Source organism: Procambarus clarkii, chromosome 66 (genome assembly GCF_040958095.1).
Source record: "Procambarus clarkii isolate CNS0578487 chromosome 66, FALCON_Pclarkii_2.0, whole genome shotgun sequence".
Lineage (NCBI taxonomy): Eukaryota > Metazoa > Arthropoda > Malacostraca > Decapoda > Cambaridae > Procambarus > Procambarus clarkii.
In genome coordinates, this window is record NC_091215.1 from 28,044,617 (window position 1) to 28,062,436 (window position 17,820).

General features: G+C 41.1%; 3 protein-coding genes across 4 annotated transcripts in view; 1 reads left to right on the plus strand and 2 right to left on the minus strand.

The window, feature by feature from the left end:
• LOC123769216 (innexin inx2) overlaps positions 1–2,722 on the minus strand; it is a 5,609-nt gene extending 2,887 nt beyond the window's left edge. Inside the window, exons 1-3 of the mRNA XM_045760248.2 lie at positions 1,624–2,722; positions 592–833; positions 76–297 (exon numbers count right to left, since the gene is read on the minus strand). Coding sequence (XP_045616204.2) covers positions 76–297; positions 592–833; positions 1,624–2,001 — 842 coding nt within the window. The 5' untranslated portion in view covers positions 2,002–2,722. The remainder of the gene's footprint in view (positions 1–75; positions 298–591; positions 834–1,623) is intronic.
• The window catches only part of CycE (cyclin E), a 132,186-nt gene that overhangs the window by 66,914 nt on the left and 47,452 nt on the right, over positions 1–17,820 (plus strand). The gene's annotated exons all lie outside the window — the stretch shown is intronic.
• Inx2 (innexin 2) lies at positions 6,185–12,202 on the minus strand. Its single transcript, XM_045760249.2, has 5 exons — positions 11,697–12,202; positions 8,450–8,691; positions 8,070–8,291; positions 7,644–7,819; positions 6,185–7,503 (listed from the first exon to the last, which is right to left on the minus strand). The coding sequence occupies exons 1-5, from the start codon at positions 12,063–12,065 to the stop codon at positions 7,424–7,426; spliced, it is 1,089 nt and encodes a 362-aa protein (XP_045616205.1). The 5' UTR covers positions 12,066–12,202; the 3' UTR covers positions 6,185–7,423.

Consider the following 17,820-nt stretch of genomic DNA (forward strand, 5'->3'; position numbering starts at 1 on the left):
ATTAACTAAAACAATTCCCACAGGCTGAAGGACGTTAATGGCAATTATATATCAACAAATTGTAATGTATCTTACCAGAACCAAAGGAAAATGAAGATCTTCTCGTTGACGATGTTGAGGGGGAGGACGCAGAGGCCGTCATGCGTCTCCTTAGAGGCAGAGGCGCCATACTTGTGGAAGGTGCACTTGCCCACCTTGGGGAACACCTCGTCCATCGGGTCCCAACGCGTTCCGATCTCCTGCTCGCTGAAGTTGACGACCCGGGTGCCGTACGTCGAAAACTCGTAGCCCAGGAATCTATAATATGTTAGCAATTACTTTTTTTAGGATTTGTATTGAATTATAGTTTCAGTTGTGTTGTTTAATTACCTAAGTGTAATTACCTAAGTGTAGTTACAGGATGAGAGCTACGCTCGTGGTGTCCCGTCTTCCCAGCACTCTTTGTCATATAAATCACGTTTGTCATATAAATCATGTTTGTCATCACGGAGGTGCAAGTGGACAGATTTAGGGATATCAATGTATCATGCTATCTTGAGGTTATCTAGTCGACTGCTGGGGAGAGAATTACGTTCACACACACACACACACCTGTTGGTCAGGTAGATCTGACCGATGACATTGATGAAATTAAGAACTTCGCAGATAAAGAACTTGAAGGCGTAGGTGTTCTGTCGGTGGAGATTGAGAGTGAAGTAGTTGACAAGCATGGTTTTACGGTCCTTCTTAGCCTCGTCGTCTACGATGGGGGAGTCTAGCTGATCCGCCAGCATCTTCAGCTTTCCTCCTTCCCACACCTTCCACAGGTAGCGGGGGATGTAGAACATGATCGCCTGCAACACATCGACCTCTTAATTCTTACACCAAAGAAATACACCGCTATCAAGCGATGAGTCACAAGTATGTTGACCAGACCACACACTAGAAGGTGAAGGGATGACGACGTTTCGGTCCGTCCTGGATCATTCTCAAGTCGATTGTCAGACTTGATCGTCAGACACAATCGACTTGAGAATGGTCACCTTCTAGTGTGTGGTCTGGTCAACATACTTTAGCCACGTTATTGTGACTCCTCGCCTGCACAAAGTCAGTGTAGCTACTTAGCACTTGGTAGGGGTGAGGACAAGGAAATGGGGGGTATGAGGACGGAGTGAAGAAACAGTGACCACTGCTTGCACCATCGGGGATCGAACACCGACCCAGCGAGAAACGAGACCGTAGTTATTCAGACCAATCCAAGTGATTGGAACCTTTTTTTTGCAGGGAAATTCCTGCGCGGGCCCTAAGTCTCTGGCTGGCCCACTAAGTGTTGCTTGTTTCTGTTTTATTTGGGCGGAGTATGAGTATTTATGACTCGTATGGTCGCTTCAGTAAGATTTTATCCCATGTGTTTAACAACTTCTGCTCTGTTGAATCTAAGCTGAAATCTTAATGGGTCTGTAACTGTGCACTGTGTTAGATAATGTTCCAGTGGTCTGTCGGACATTTCTCCACAGTGCTGATTAAAACTGACCACAGCGGAAACGATCTGTCGATTAACTATCAATCTCCTTGTCATAACTCGTCCGGCTCTATTTCACTATTCATCTTAAACCCATGTTGGAAGTCAATTGATTTACTCACTTGTAGATAGAGGAAGAGGGTGACCCACTGGTAGTACTTGTGATGCTTGATCTCCTGCTTGACCCCTTCTCCTCCCATGCCGATAACGGTGTTCCCGGCGACGCCAGGATGGGCCACGTCCACGCCCACCTCTGCCCCAGCGAGGGAGGGGATGGTGTAGGTGGAGTGGATCCAGCAGTAGGTGTCCATAATTTCGGCGTCCACGCCCTCCACCAGGCAGTCGATGGGGTCGCCGAAGTACTGCTTCTGCGTTATGAGTAAGCTGAACGCCACTAAGATGAACATCGTAGCCTTGTAGTGTAGTCTGAAGACATTGTTATCTATGTGCAGGGAACCTATTTTCATTAGGTTCCGGATTCCTCCGAATACATCATGCATGGTGGTGGTGAGAGAGGCTCAGGGAGCGGTATAGAGAGTCAGCAGTTGTACACAGGTAGCCTAGTCCTCGTCCAGCGAGGGTCAGTGTGACACTCAGACCCTGCCAGCCAGCCACTAATGGTTTACCCAAGCTTGACAGGAAGCGTTTCCTAGAAGATTCGTTGAATAATAAAATAATACAATCTCCATTAACTTTTGATACTTAACGATTAAAGAATCAATTGTTATGAAGCAAATGGGATTTTATGAGAGATGCAATTTCTCGTTGGCCTTGATTTTGGCAATGTTCTAAATGTTCAAATGTCCATTAATTAAACAAGAGCGGTCCTGGGATTTCTGGCCTCGTCTGCCCCCGTTTTCCCATACCACGTTTGGTCGTTTTAGAGAAGTTGGGGGAAAGGTTTTTGATTCCAACAGTAAACACACTCTTGTTCATGATCAAAGGTGACCAGTGGTTGTAGCGTTAGTTTTGATTGATGAAGATTAAGCCACACAAAAGGTGGCACGGGCACGAATAGCCAGTAAGTGGTGGCCCTTTTGAGCCATTACCAGTATCAATAGATGATACTGGAGATCTGTGGAGGTCCGGCTGCACCCTGCGTGACGGGAGATGTCTCCCGTCGCGTTAGTATTGTATCCGTGCTTGTGATAGATGGAATATGACCTAAACTGTGGCGGTATATACCAGGTGCTCTGTTCACTTGGATCAAATATTCCCACTGACACCTCTGCGCTGGACGGACGTGGACAGGAAGCAGCATTAATTTTTGTTTTACACTTATCTTTTGTAATCTATCAATTTCGTTAAAAGTGTAATAATTTTTCCATTCATTCAGTCTCGTGTTATAATGGGTCCTGGCTGTTATTGTACGGTATATAATGTATGATTATAATGATCAGTACAGTATATTAGGCTATTATTATTATTATTACCTCTTCTTGTTTAAGTAATGTTTTGAGTCTTTGTAAACAAGATTATTGTAAGGAATAAGTTTTAATATCAGTGTTCTTTTTTAGGTTTTCTTGCATAAATTAACAATGTACTTGAAACTTTGCAAGCTAAGTCATTTATAAATGTACAATCATATACGAATATAATTTTTGAATTTGAGTTGATTGACAGTTTTCTTCCTATAAACTCTGTAGGACAGCTTCCCCTCCAAGTTTCTATTCAAATGGAGGTTTTATCGTATTAAATTTGCTTCTTGTGTATTCGGTTTTAGTTATATAAGAAACAGGCGTTACAAATACACATATATTTGTTTAATATTAAAGGATCGACATGAGACACAATCGACTTGAGAATGGGTCCAGGACGGATCGAAACAGACCTTTTGTGCCCTCTGTAATGCTTTTGCGCTACCGCTCACAGGATGAGTATGGGGTGCACAATAAACTAGACAATAAAAAATCGTCGTCCCCTCATTTTCTAGTATGTAGTTTGGTTAACTTAATATTAAACACTTCATTCAACTGAATCATCGGTGATTCGAGCTTGTACCTCGAATCACTTTAGTGTCCAAGATTTACGCAGGTGGGTACATGAACAGACGACTTCAAACTCCTCTTAGGAGATGTCTTCCGTCACGCAGGGTGCAGTCGCACCTCCACAGATCTCCAGTATCATCTATAGATACTGGTAATGGCTCAAAAGGGCCACCACTTACGGGCTATTCATGCCCGTGCCACCTTTTGGGTGGCTTAATCTTCATCAATCAATCAATCAACTCCTATTAGCAGTCTGAGAACTTTCCCGTGCCATAGCAAGCTTCCCCTGGAACACGCCCAGCCAATCGGTTAAGAACCAGATACCTAATTACTGCACAGTCAACGGAGGTGAAGAATTAAGACTTTGACGCCCAGACAAACGATCCTCTGTGACCCGGACTCGAACCTAGACACATCCCACACGGGCCGAGTGTGTTCCCGCGCTGCCGTCTCGTTTATGCTAGTGGGCTTCTCGTTCATGCTGCTAATAGCCGTCTCATTCATGCTAGTAGGCTGTTACCCTAAAGATAATCTTGAAGCGCATCATAATAAATATCCTCTTATGACGTCTAACCTTGCGATGGCGTCACAGGAAATCCTTGCTGAAACTGTCCTACGCTGACGTCACACTAGATCCCTGGCCGACGTCACACCACATCCCTGGCCGACGTCACACCAGATCCCTGGCCGACGTCACACCAGATCCCTGGCCGACGTCACACCAGATCCCTGGCCGACGTCACACCAGATCCCTGGCCGACGTCACACCAGATCCCTGGCCGACGTCACACCAGATCCCTGGCCGACGTCACACCAGATCCCTGGCCGACGTCACACCAGATCCCTGGCCGACGTCACACCAGATATCTGGCTGACGCATCAAATCTCTTAACAGACGTAATCCAATTTTATCTCTAATGAAAAGATTAAGAAAATGTGATATTTGTATTCTAGAAATGTGAAGAGTAAGGGATGCTTGAAGCATACAGGCGGATGAAGGGTATAACCAGTATATTAATATACTAATGTGTTAAATATATGTATTTATATTCATATTCAATATTCATATCCATTTGTTTCATATTCAAATAGAATATGAAACACATTTTCATATTCATAAACACATATTTTCATATTTCACAACACATGTTTCATATTCAAATAGAATATGAAACACTGGCTATAAATTGGATAAGTTTAGTCAGAAAAGAATTGGCCAGGGAGGATTGACTAGGCGCCAAACGGTACACCTGTTCAGCCAGCAGTGAATGGGGTACTTGGTTGCTAAACGATTTGAGGAGGGGGGGGGGGGTCGTATTCCAGGGGAAAATCAAGATTAAGGACCTGTCCGAAACCTATGGGTGAAAATGGCTTTACAAAAATGTAATAACTATTGTAAAGTATATACAAAAAAAACAATCATGATCGTGTTTGTTTCCTATTGCACTTCGGGGGTCGTCGTTCAAGTAGCACGGGCTATGGTGAGCCCGTAACTTAACTGGCACAGGAGCGGGGCAAATAGCACGGGCTATGGTGAGCCCGTAGTGGACTTACCTGGCACAGGAGCGGTGCCGTCTGGATTCCTTTGATATTGCTCGGCTTATGATCTTTTTGTTCTGGTATTGGAGTTACATGTAATGCATCTCTAAATATCCCACGACAGATAATCTTCCCGGCTTGGGGCCTTTTGATAATTACCCATCACCGAAACACAAGTTGGTGGCAGCATCTTAATTTTTGATAATTTTTAAATGTAAATCGAAAAGCAAATTATCAAAAATAAACATACCTTAAATATCTAGGGTCAATATCTTGTAACTTCCTTCATGTTGCAACCCGTTCTCGCCAGAGATGGGTCTACATATCAGTATGTCAATTTAGAATCTTTCAGGTAGTAATAATTTCCATAATTAGTTAATGAAAATGAGGGGGGGGGGTGCACGTGTGAAAATATTGTGTAATTATGTTTTAATGCATTATCCGTATGGTTCTTGGTAGTAGAAGATAACGGGGATGCAGTTGTAGGCTTGTCCATGTAGGCTTGTCCGCGTTTATGTCTTGCAGATTTCTCCGATGAGCACCTTGGGTATTTTGCATTTAGTACTTTCCAATTGGTTTTTTTTAATTGCTCTATTAGGATTTAGAAAGTAATTTGTCTTGCATCAAAAGGATACTTGTTACGATCAGCCTTAATGTTTAATAATTCAGGGCAAATTTTAGATAACCGATTTTTGCTCATGTATAACATTGCAATAAAATTTGTTGGAATTAGGGATCGTTGTGCAGCATTGGACAACATCACTTAGCATTATAATGTCCAAGTTAACAGCCTCAATAAATTACAAACGTTCTCTACTCTTGGCATTTGAATTTCTCTAAACCAAATTTTCTAATTATTAATTGAAGGGTCTTTAATTTTTTATATTAAAGCACTAGGGCAGTATGATTAGCATGTCGTTAAATATCCTTAACACTACAGAATGCCTACACAGTATGACATTTTTACTTTAAACATTTACCTAGGATTTTAGAGACTGCATAAGCAGAGAAGTAAATTTTACATTTTAATCCTTTATTAAAAACAAAGCTAGATTTTGACTGGTATAGTATCCAATACATATTTTAGTTCACTCAAATTATTACTATCATCTCCCTTGGAACATTAACAAGGTTATAAATCCAAATAAAAACCCTATTAGCATTGTTCATTTATTTGTATTTCACTGCCACCGGCGCTCTAACACGCCGTTCATACAGAGTAAGTCAAAGTCGTTCACCTATCAACATGCTTTAATGTACACATGTACTACACAGCTCTTGCACCTCCATTCATCCTCTTAACAAAAGTAGGCTAAAAATATAATTTACATGCGTCCAATAACTATAAACTGAAATCCTTGTGCTCATAACGCAAATTACTTCAAATACACTAAAACGCCTTAATGTTACCTATCACAACTATCTTTACAAAATAAGTAGAAAAAATATTTCCAAATGTCATATAATTACAATAATTGGTCCCTCAAAACCAGCAATGCAAGGCCCCACACACCATGCCACACAGGTAACAGGAACTATTCAATCGGAAATGAAAGAGCTGGGTGACTAGACTGGCAAATGGCAATCCTGACCGAACTCCTAAATGGCATTTTGTTAACCATTAGCAAAGTGACGAGTGTTCAGGTCTTCAGGTCTCTTACTCAGGACTCTCACAGGCCAATCTAATAAATATACCGACTATCGATTTTAAAAATTGGAAGACATAGCTAGCCGTTATAGAATCCCCAGAAGGCAGACATGTTTGCTGGATAACCCCATTGCCCCCCCCCCCCCAAATCATCAAACCCACAATTCATCATTCTTCCATATTGTTGAACGATATGAGAAAATCTATATCCATCATCAAAAATTAAATATTAATCAAATGCATAATAAATAATAGCATGACATTTTAAACTAAACTATACTTAAAATATTAGACACCTTTTCACTACACACCTGGAAAGGAGGCAGCAAGATATAAAGGCAAATGGATTGACACTAATTCTAAGAGTCAAGAAATTAACTTTACAAGTTTATTTTTTCCTGTGGCCAGTTTTTGAGACTACTATTTCTTCCTGCCTGGCACAAGACCAGGTTTTGAAAGACAAAAAATCCTTGTGACAGCTGTATTCTTAAAAGAAATGTGCACCTTATGAGTATTTTAAGAATTATATGCACCATCTGCTAAAATTTTAGTAAATATTTTAAGAAATATTCCATTTACTACTAGAACACAAACAAGCAAACTTTACATAATAAACCCAGTAAAGAGATCTCAATAGGGAACTCCCCCCATGATCGAGTCAGCAGGCCCCGTGTCATGGTCATCAATATTACGCTGGAAACTTCTTTCATGCAGCTTGCGAACAACTTGCAGTTGGGTTAACTTTGTTTATACAGGGCCCTTTCCTTGAAGCTTGTTAGCCAGATCTGTGATAAATTCCTTGTAGATCAAGGGATCCATGTTCTTGGCTGCAAGAAGAACGAGTATAAAGTACTACCCAAATACAGAATTTACATTACTGCACTATAAACTTTTAATTAAAACTAATAGATTTAAAAGTACAGTACATATTAAAAGGGTTTTTCATATCAACTATTTAGATACTCACCTAGTTGATACAGAACAAACCAGTCACCAATCTGGCACTTGCGGGAGATGGCTTCCACATTGTCAGAGGAAGCAAGGCGGGATCGAGTCCTCAGGAGGATCTGTCTGAAAGCTGGGGTGAAGGTGGCCAAGCGGTAGAGAAGTCCAACCCCAGATATCACTGCCACAATGATGAACCTAGGAAGGTATGCACAACTATAACAAGCAATATGGAAAATTATTCACACTTCAGAATAAAACATTGCAAATATAACAATTCAGTTGTCCAAGTAAACAAGTATTATAGGGAACATTAACTGTGTAGGGTAAGGTAGTCCCCTAATAGCTCCAAGGCCTTAGGATTTAGTTTAAACATGTGTATTAATTTTAAAATGGACATTTACTTGCAACTTTGAAATAGAGGTAAGAAAATGAAACATGATCATACCAGAACCATAAGAAAATATAGATCTTCTCATTGAAGATATTAAGGGGCAGTACACAAAGACCGTCATGCCTCTCAATTGTACCGGAAGCACCATATTTATGGAAGGTACACTTTGCAACCTTAGGGAACACCTCATCCATAGGGTCGTGACGGGAGCCCAGCTCTTGTTCGCTGAATTCAATGACACGAGTACCATATGTAGTAAACTCGTAGCCCAGGAATCTAAGAAAGAAAAACAAGCAAACTTTAAACAACTATAGTATTTCACTTCACATATATACATACATTCCAAATATATACCGATTTATATCAGTGGCATCACAAGTATTTAGCAAGTACTGTACAGCACATTCATAATAAACTTTATAAAAAAAAATTACCTGTCAGTGAAGTAGATCTGGCCAATGACATTAACAAAGTTCAGTACTTCACACAAGAAGAACCTAAATGCATAGAAGTTGTGGTTGTGTAGATTAACACTAAAGTAATCTACCAACATAGCCTTGCGTTCCCGCTTGACGTCGTCATCCAAGATGGGAGAGTTCAGCTGCATAACAAGCATCTTCACTTTACCACCTTCCCAGATCTTCCACAGATAACGGGGGATGTAGAACAGGATGGCCTGAAAAATACAATTATCATCACTATACTACAGTTAAAACTAGATACAGTATTTCAATCATACGAGTGAATGAATTAGGGTTGGCAAATCTCTGGATTACAAATACTGTAGTGCTGTTTGTGGTGGCTGCACTGGTACCTGACCAAGTCTAGTTTGTATTCGTTGTTTTATTTACACAGTATTGTACTGGAGAGGATAGATGTAAATGTGTCGAGTATTTTTTTGTTCCATGGGGAGATGGGAAGGATGCTGGGTATCTGAAGCATCTAAGTAAATTTAAATACTGTATTGTTCATTATACAATAAACTAAATTTTGAAGCCATTACAAAATTAAATTCACATTCAGGTCTAGGTTAAGCTTAACCTACATATAGCACACAAACTTGCTAATTTGGTATAATCAAGCTCCAGTGACCACTTTTTTGTCAAGTTTTTATTGGATTTTCATGGTTATAATGTTAATTTAAATTAAGCCAAGCATTGAAAATGCTGTCAACTAAGCAGGGGGAGGGGGGGGGGAGGGGCATCAAACATATAAAACTCTCCTTACAAATAGTTTACTTAAGATTTGCAACTTCAGATGACAATGAATGAATATGTTTGAACCTTTCTTAAACACTAAGTGATTATGATTTAATGGCAATAGACCCCTTGCATGCATCACCTTCCATTGCATGTATGCATTTAAAAAACCTGTAGCAGAATCGTTATTTACTTAGTCGCGTGTAATTGGTTTTTTTAATAGTTACAAGGCTGCAAATGACAATGGTGTCCTTACAATAATGACCTTGCTGCACAGCATCAATATTAGGTAAATAAGGAACTACACAATTACATCAATAATGAATTGCCAAACAAAATTCTAAAAACTTAAAATTTGTATTTATACATTAACTACTTAAACATGCCATGACAGTGCAATAAAAAAAACTTAAAACATTAATATGCAGCATGTACTCTGGGATGAAAACAGTGTAAAACAGACATTTTTCCAAATCTTATTGTTTCAATTTCACAAATGTATTGATACAAAATTGTATTCACAAATACAAAATGAGTTCCTAAATAAAGATCTTGACACTTAATCCACAGCTGTGAGCTACCCAATTTTCAAGTGGTTTCTTGTACTGGAGAAAATTCTTTTTGAAAGGCATTTATTCATGTGATTTCATTTATATGCAATGTGCTATTGTGTAAATTATGTAAAGGAAGTCTATAAAAGGCCAACACATAATATTGACAAGTGTTAGCTTCTCATATGTAATTTTATATAAACTATATAAATTTAAATCGGTGATATGTATGATATCACTTGTCAGTACAGTACTTTATCAGTATTATACAGCCGTAAATATATTGCCTTTTCATTGTAAATTGTCTCCACAATTAAGTACAGTATTTAATATATTTAGCAACAATCAGATCAAAATAACTACCGTAATCACCTTCCATACAAGGTCAAGATTCTATTACCACAAACAAAATTTGCATTACTGTATACCCAAAACCAATTAAATAATATATAAGCTTTACTGCAAAGTAAGGTAATTATGAGAAAGCACATAGTAACTCGCCCAGTATGAATCTAGGCACAGGTAGGCCGGTGCTCAAAACATATCCCCCCCCCCCCCCCCCCATGGCCTTAAGATGTATAAATTTTATTCAGAAAACCTGTACTTTGAAAATTATATTTGTTATATTCATTAAATTACTATTTTCTTTATACGGAGGTACAAAAGCTCTGCTTTGGGCTACAAAATTCCCTACAGACAATTTTTCACACCCACAGAACCATAGTCCTCCCTTACGACCCAGAACCCGTTTAGTTTAAGAAAATTTAATGATTGCTTGCCTTGTGAACATGGTCGATATTCAAAATAAAGAACATTGGACATTATAATTGTGTTATATCCTGCCTATGCAAGCCAGGACCAGTCCTTGTAAGAGCAGTCTGTACTACTGGCTGGATCATTGTTTTGTGATCCAACATTTTTAAAAGGCAGATTTCAAGAACGTTTTTCCTGCACCCAATGAAATTCATTTGCCTGGTTCTCTTCTAACCCATTGTTAGAAGAGGAAATTTATTAGTTAGAAATTTATAGCACATTGTTATAAATAATTAACTAGGAACTAGCTTATCAGGACTTAACTTGTAGGTAAATTTATTTTAAGGTTCGGCGACAGAGTCCTTTGTGTGCTGCCGTAACCTTTTCCTCCACAGGATGGGTATGGGGTACATTATAAATTAAAACTAACGTGACAACGTGCGCGCCTCAACGACAGTACTCTTTAGAGCGTACTTTATAAATTTCATGAACGAATCAAACTAGATATCCTACTAGGTTGTAAAATTGGTCTCTAAGAAGGAAGCCCTGATACTGGCATTACAGATTACCAGACCAAATGCAAGGCTGTGCACGTAATCACCCATCCTGTTGTTGACCAAAGGTACCAGTGCTTAACTACCAAAAATCATACATGCAGCACTTTTTGGGGGGCGTGGGCAACATGGGTTTACATTCACAGTTTACACCTGCCAACGCCATGATTTACGTTCATAAAAATCCCTCGTACAGTAAGTGACTGAGCGGACACCGTTACTGAGGTTTGAGATCGTCATTCGTACACAAGTTAGGCACACTGGCCAGCTTTTTAAACCAGCGTGTGAATTTCCATCAAGATCCTGTATATTAATATATTAACCAATGCACTAGATTCTAGATAGCATGCTTCACTCGTCCATAATAGTCTATGTATGAACAGCCCGATCATCTAACATCCCGCAGGGCCTTTGGTTATAAAGTTTAAAATGAAACTAGTTTATGACAAATTTGCCACCATTTCAATAATGGTTGTACATGAATAAGCTTGTGAACGGTGAATGAAACACTGACAAAAAAAAAAAAGAGGCGACAAAATGTCGCCCTTGAGTACGTCGCCCACCAACAGACCGGAGGACATGACCACTACAACTGCCTCTCAGGTCAATAAATGAGCCTGTTACCTGGAAGTACATGAAGAGCGTGACCCACTGGTAGTACTTGTGATGCTTGACCTGGTACTGGTCGTCAGGGCCGTGTATGGCAGGGTTGGCCACGCCCGGGTGAGGCACCTCCTCGCCCACGATGGCCCCCGTCAGGTTGGGGATGGTGAAGGTGGAGTGGATCCAGCAGTAGGTGTCCATGATCCCGGCGTCCACGCCCTCCACGATGCAGTCGATGGGGTCGCCGAAGTACTGCTTCTGTGTTATCAACAAGCTAAAAGCCACTAAGACGAACATAGTCGCTTTGTAGTGCATACGAAATATATTATTATCGATGCTCACGGAGTCTATCTTTAATAGACCCCGGATTGACCCGAACACATCATACATGATGGCGGTCTACGCAAGGTTTCTGTCGTAAATAATAATAATAAGAGCACCACGGGGCACCGGTACGGCGGTGCCTGCTTGAAGGAAGCGGAGCAGCACTAGTGTTCCCGGTCACAGTCGTCGCCACACTCCAGGTCCTCCTGGTCAGCTGGCTAGCCTCGCACAGGGTCCCGCCCACCCAGGACCGTTCCCGAAAACCACCAGGAACTTGGCTCTTGAGAGACGTGGCAACCCTCATCCCTCCATGGAGGAATGTCTAGGCCTAATGCTATGTATATTGTCAATGGGTGTTGTAAATGAGGCTTTTTTTTCTTCAGTAACTATGTATGTTGTGTATTTGTGCTGAAGGCTGATTGGATATGAAGTGTCATGGCGGCGAGTATGGTCATTTATTGTGTTCCAAGCGGCAGGGTGGCGGCGGGTCGGTGGTCAGAAAATATATGATCAGGACGATGCTAAATTTGAAATTCATGCATTTTTAATATAACATTAATTTTGTCCGCCATTCAGTTCTATCGTCATCATACGTGATGTAATTTCAAAGTGATAGCACCCAAATTTGTGAGATATGAGATAAGATAATATATGCGGGGTGTGGGGAGTGTGGCATCACCCCCACCATCAGCCCGCCAAGGGTTCCCCTCCGGTTATCCTGCTTCTCCAGGTCGTCTACCCCGTCCTCCTCCTCCTCTTGATAACTTGAATGCAACATACAGAAAGGATCCTCAGCATTTTTTCACGTCTTGGTAAAACTGACGGATCACTATTCTTAATTCCGTTGCTCACAAGAAAGTATTTTGAATGTGTTTTTGATTTTGCGTTGTATTTATATTTAATACCAAAATGTTTTCAACAAAGTTTCCTAAGATTGAGTCGTAAATTTTTCACGGAAGAGCTAGATTATTATTTTGCAGGTGCAATGAAGATTGTCCAACATGGAGATTAAAATCTTACATTCCTCAAGCTTACATTATCTTGCAGGTGCAATGTAGGGAAGTCTTTTTAATTAATGACTTTTTTTTATCTATACAGTATTTTATAAAATGAAAATATGGGATTTATTATGCTACATATATTTCTAATGCTCCGGGTGGGCACAGTCTCACAACCAGACGACGTACCTCTTTTATACTGCAGATTTTGCAACTCAATTGCTCAACTGTCACTTCCATCCTGAATCTCACTTGGCACTTATCCTTGTATCCAAGACGAATTCTTGCTTTTACAGTTTCTCACCTGGAACCACCTTATTTTCTTTCTTTCTTAACGCTTAAATTTGCCGGTTGTTCCAATGTTGTTCAGATTCACTGGCTAGCTCCTGCCTTCTATCCTGTAAAGTAAATAGTTGTAGTGTTGACTGGAACACTGCACCATGATCAAGATAGTATGAAAACCTGCAGCAGAGAAGTGAGCATTCGTGTCACATTCGACTGGGTCAGAGTTTGATTCCCAGTCAGGCCGAGACGTTTGGGCAGGTTTCTATACCAACAATGCCATTTTTGACCAGACCACACACTAGAAGGTGAAGGGACGACGACGTTTTGGTCCGTCCTGGACCATTCTCAAGTCGATTTGAGAATGGTCCAGGACGGACCAAAACGTCGTCGTCCCTTCACCTTCTAGTGTGTGGTCTGGTCAACTTACTTTAGCCACGTTATTGTGACTCATCGCCTGCAACAATGCCATTGTTCACTTAACATTAATTTAGTAGCCAAAAATTAGGCAACTGTTGTCGCCAGCCGCTTCCATTTTCTAGTACGACAATTTTTAACTTATGTAACGCCTACGAGCGAAAAGCGACATTCTTTGTAGGGCAGGTTGGCTTCTGAAGATGATAATGTGCTGATTCTCGTGCAGTGGCACGTCCACTTTTTGGCTTGTGCTTTTTTTTTGTTGTAAGCGGTAAACCCTGCTTTTGTATATAAATATTGACGAACTTTTAGATGAGTACTGCCTTCTATACTTCATTATACCAGAACAACTTAGTTTGAAGCGAATTTGTCAGGGTAAATTTGTCTTGGCATGTATAGATAACATATGTTTAAGGCAGAATTACTCTCCTGCCAAAGGTAATCGTAGGTAAGTGCCAACATCAACACACAACTGCAGCCCAGCCTCCTAAAATGAAAGTACTTATTGTAACTATGTGGTGGAAATTAAATTTTTAAATTAAATTTTGCCCCGAGGGGCGAGTTTATTGAGCAGCGCCTCTCATCTTGTGAGTGGACATACCGCCATAGTAGCATGTACAACACTCCCCAATAGGAAGAAAACCCGCTGGTGGAAAGTGAAAAATATGTAGTAATGGACCGCCAGAAAGATGACCTTTGTATTACTGAATTTGGACAAACCAAAAACTTGTTTAGCTGCAACATAAATATTAGACGTAGCCTAATCTAACCTAACCTCTCCTAGGAGTCCTAGGCCTAATGCACGCTATCTTAGACCTAACATAGTTAATATATGTGCTATACTAGGCCTAGGAATATTTAAGTTTGCTTTTTAGCTTTTTTTCCGGACTATATAATTAATTGTACAACTGGTTTACTGGTGGTCCATCACCATATTAGTACTTTCCACCAAATAGGTAATATAAGTACTATCATTTCAGGAGGATGGGTTGAGTACTCTCACTATACATGAAGCAGATACTGGATTGGAGCCTAGCAGGTGAAGTGGTCCAACTGCTGACCTTTGTCAGGTGACCGGCCAAGCGAAACACAACTTTCCCAACCTCGTCAAGTGTATAGTACAAGACCCGTCAAGTATGGTGCACTAACCCCGTCAAGATTACAATATGGTTCACCTTATTGTTCACAATACTTGGACACTAGAAACCTGTTAGGCTTATTGGGGGGAGGGGGGTTTCGCAAGAAACGCTGACCATCTCCAGCCTAACCGGGGTGTCACACAATTTCCCCCATGCACTCGGATGTATATTTACTACTTTTACGGATGTATATTTATAATGTATGTATATATGATGGATGTATATATAAGTATATTTACGGATGTATATCTTTTTACTACTAAGTGAACAAAAGCATTATATGAAAGGAAAAATGACACAAACACCAGTTGATTGACAGTTGAGAGGCGGGACCAAAGAGCCAAAGCTCAACCCCCGCAAACATAACTAGGTGAGTACAACAACTAGGTGAGTACTTCTGTTTTACTGAGGGAATCGCACCCAGGACCTTTCGGGCGTGATTAGTGCGCGCCACAGGACCTTTATATAAGGGTACACTCGGCTTCTTAGTCAGGTCAAATCGTCAAAGCCTTCCACAAGACCTGGTCGTCAAGGCCTCGACCAAGACCTGGTCGTCAAGGCATCGACCAAGACCTGGTCGTCAAGGCCTCGACCAAGACCTGGTCGTCAAGGCCTCGACCAAGACCTGGTCGTCAAGGCATCGACCAAGACCTGGTCGTCAAGGCATCGACCAAGACCTGGTCGTCAAAGCCTCACCTAACCATGTCGTGAAAGCCTCACTCAAGACCTGGTCGTCAAAGCCTCAACTAGAGTGGTCGTCAAAGCCTCGCCCAAGACATGAACGTCAAGACCTGGTCTTGAAAGTCTTGTAAGCTGTAAAGTCTGCACGGGGTTAAATCCTAGCAAATATTTCTCCTCCCTCAAGTATAATGCAAGAACATGTAACGGGACTCATGTTTTCCCCAGCGTACGCCCTGTTGATGACCCAAGGTCTTGAACACGTCCGGCTCTATTAATCAACGAAATAATGGGCGTGCGGGTGTGCATGTGTGACTTGTATAGCTGCGCTTGGAGGTAGGGTTGTGCGTCAGCTCCTAAGCTGACTACTAATGTTCTTTCGAACATTAATTTAAGTTTTAATTTAAGACTTTTCTCTCGTTCATAATCATATTTACATTTGAAACTGTGTATTAAATTAGTTTGGCAACTTCATCTATTTATTTATTGATCGCTGAAAATCATTTTAATCTCTGCGACTCATTTGTCTCATTACCGTTTATACCTCCTCGTTCTGCTGGTCCTCGCTTCAAACATGGCTTCGTTAACTGAGCAGCCAAAACTACAGTAAACACTTGTAGGGGCTTAATAACCTTTCAGAGGTTGAGAAGCCTTTAGTCCAACACCAAACCAATCAGTAAACGATGCTGAATGCTGTCTGGGAGTGGATGCTGAATGCTGTCTGGGAGTGGGAGTGGATGCTGAATGCTGTCTGAGAATGGAGCTTTTATTGTTCTGATTGCTGATTTGTTGAGTAATTCTGGGTTGTATATTCCCAGATACCGTAGGTGAGATACGGATAGCAGAGTTCACAGGATCCTTATATGAACGTGTCAGCATATCCTGTAGTGGGATAATTGTAGGTGTGTCAAAAGGGAGAGAGAGAGCGCAAGAGAAGCGTGGGCGAGACGGTATTAGGAGGCAGTGGTCGGGGTGAGCACAGTGCTCCTCTGTGTGATGCAACTGTCACCATGCGGCAAACAATTAGCATAATCATACTCCCTCAGTGGCGGGTCATACCCAAAGATATCTTGTTCGATCCCCGCGGTTTGCTAACGTCTCCTTTCACCTGATGATTCTATGTACTTAGCAGTAAATAGGGCACCTGGGAGTTAGACAGCTGTTGTGGGTTGCACCCTGGAGATTGTCAGTATAGTTGAACAAGAGCATCTATACTTGAGAGAATGTCTGTTGTTGTTCAAAAGTTGGAGGCCAGACGCTTGTGGCCAGCCACACCCAAATTTGCAGGGAGAATGGTTTGCGGCACGGGTCGGACATAGGCTGGTCGGAATAGTCACAAGTTAAATGCTTTAAGAAATATTAACAATTATAAATACCTCCTAGCTCATTTTCATGGACTCGAGTGTGAAATACGCCATGTGATTAATGTGATTATCGTGAAGTTGTTACTGAAAAGAAACAAGAATGTATCAGGAAAGAGAAATTTAAAGCAACGCATCCGAGTGAGGTGATGAAGGGGTGAGAGAGAGTGAGTGAGTGAGAGAGTGAGAGTGAGAGTGAGAGTGAGAGTGAGAGTGAGTGAGAGTGAGTGAGAGAGAGAGAGAGAGAGAGAGAGAGAGAGAGAGAGAGTGAGAGAGTGAGAGAGTGAGAGAGTGAGAGAGTGAGAGTGAGTGAGAGAGAGAGAGAGAGAGAGAGAGAGAGAGAGAGAGAGAGAGAGAGAGAGAGAGAGAGAGAGAGAGAGAGAGAGAGAGAGAGAGAGAGAGGGGGGGGGGGGGGGGGGGGGAAATAAGTGTAAACAAAACATTTCCCGCTCCCGTCTCTTGAGTGTACTAAAGAGAGAAAGTGAGAGTAAACCAGAGTTACAGGAGGCAGGTAAAGAGAGAGAGATAAGCAACATGTAGCCGCTCACGTCCTCACGCTCGCCACCCCACGCTCACACCCAAACAAGCACCAACACATAAAAATACCGCACACGCAATAATACGAAGTATCACACGATAATATATCTCACACAAATTCCAAATATCTCACAATATTTCAAAATAATGTATGACACGCCTGGTTAGTTGTCTAAATATATATATAAAAAAGCTCAGTATCTAACGTGCCCACATGCAATAAATGGTAAGCTACACAGCTATCTAAAAACAATGTCGTATACAATTAATTGATATTCTCTCACATATACTAAACATCCCACACATCGGGGCAAAATTTTAATTTAATTTAATAATAGCCTTTTTTATCTAGATTACTATTTATAATTTAACACACGCAAATAAGCCAAACAGCCAGATTAAGGGTACG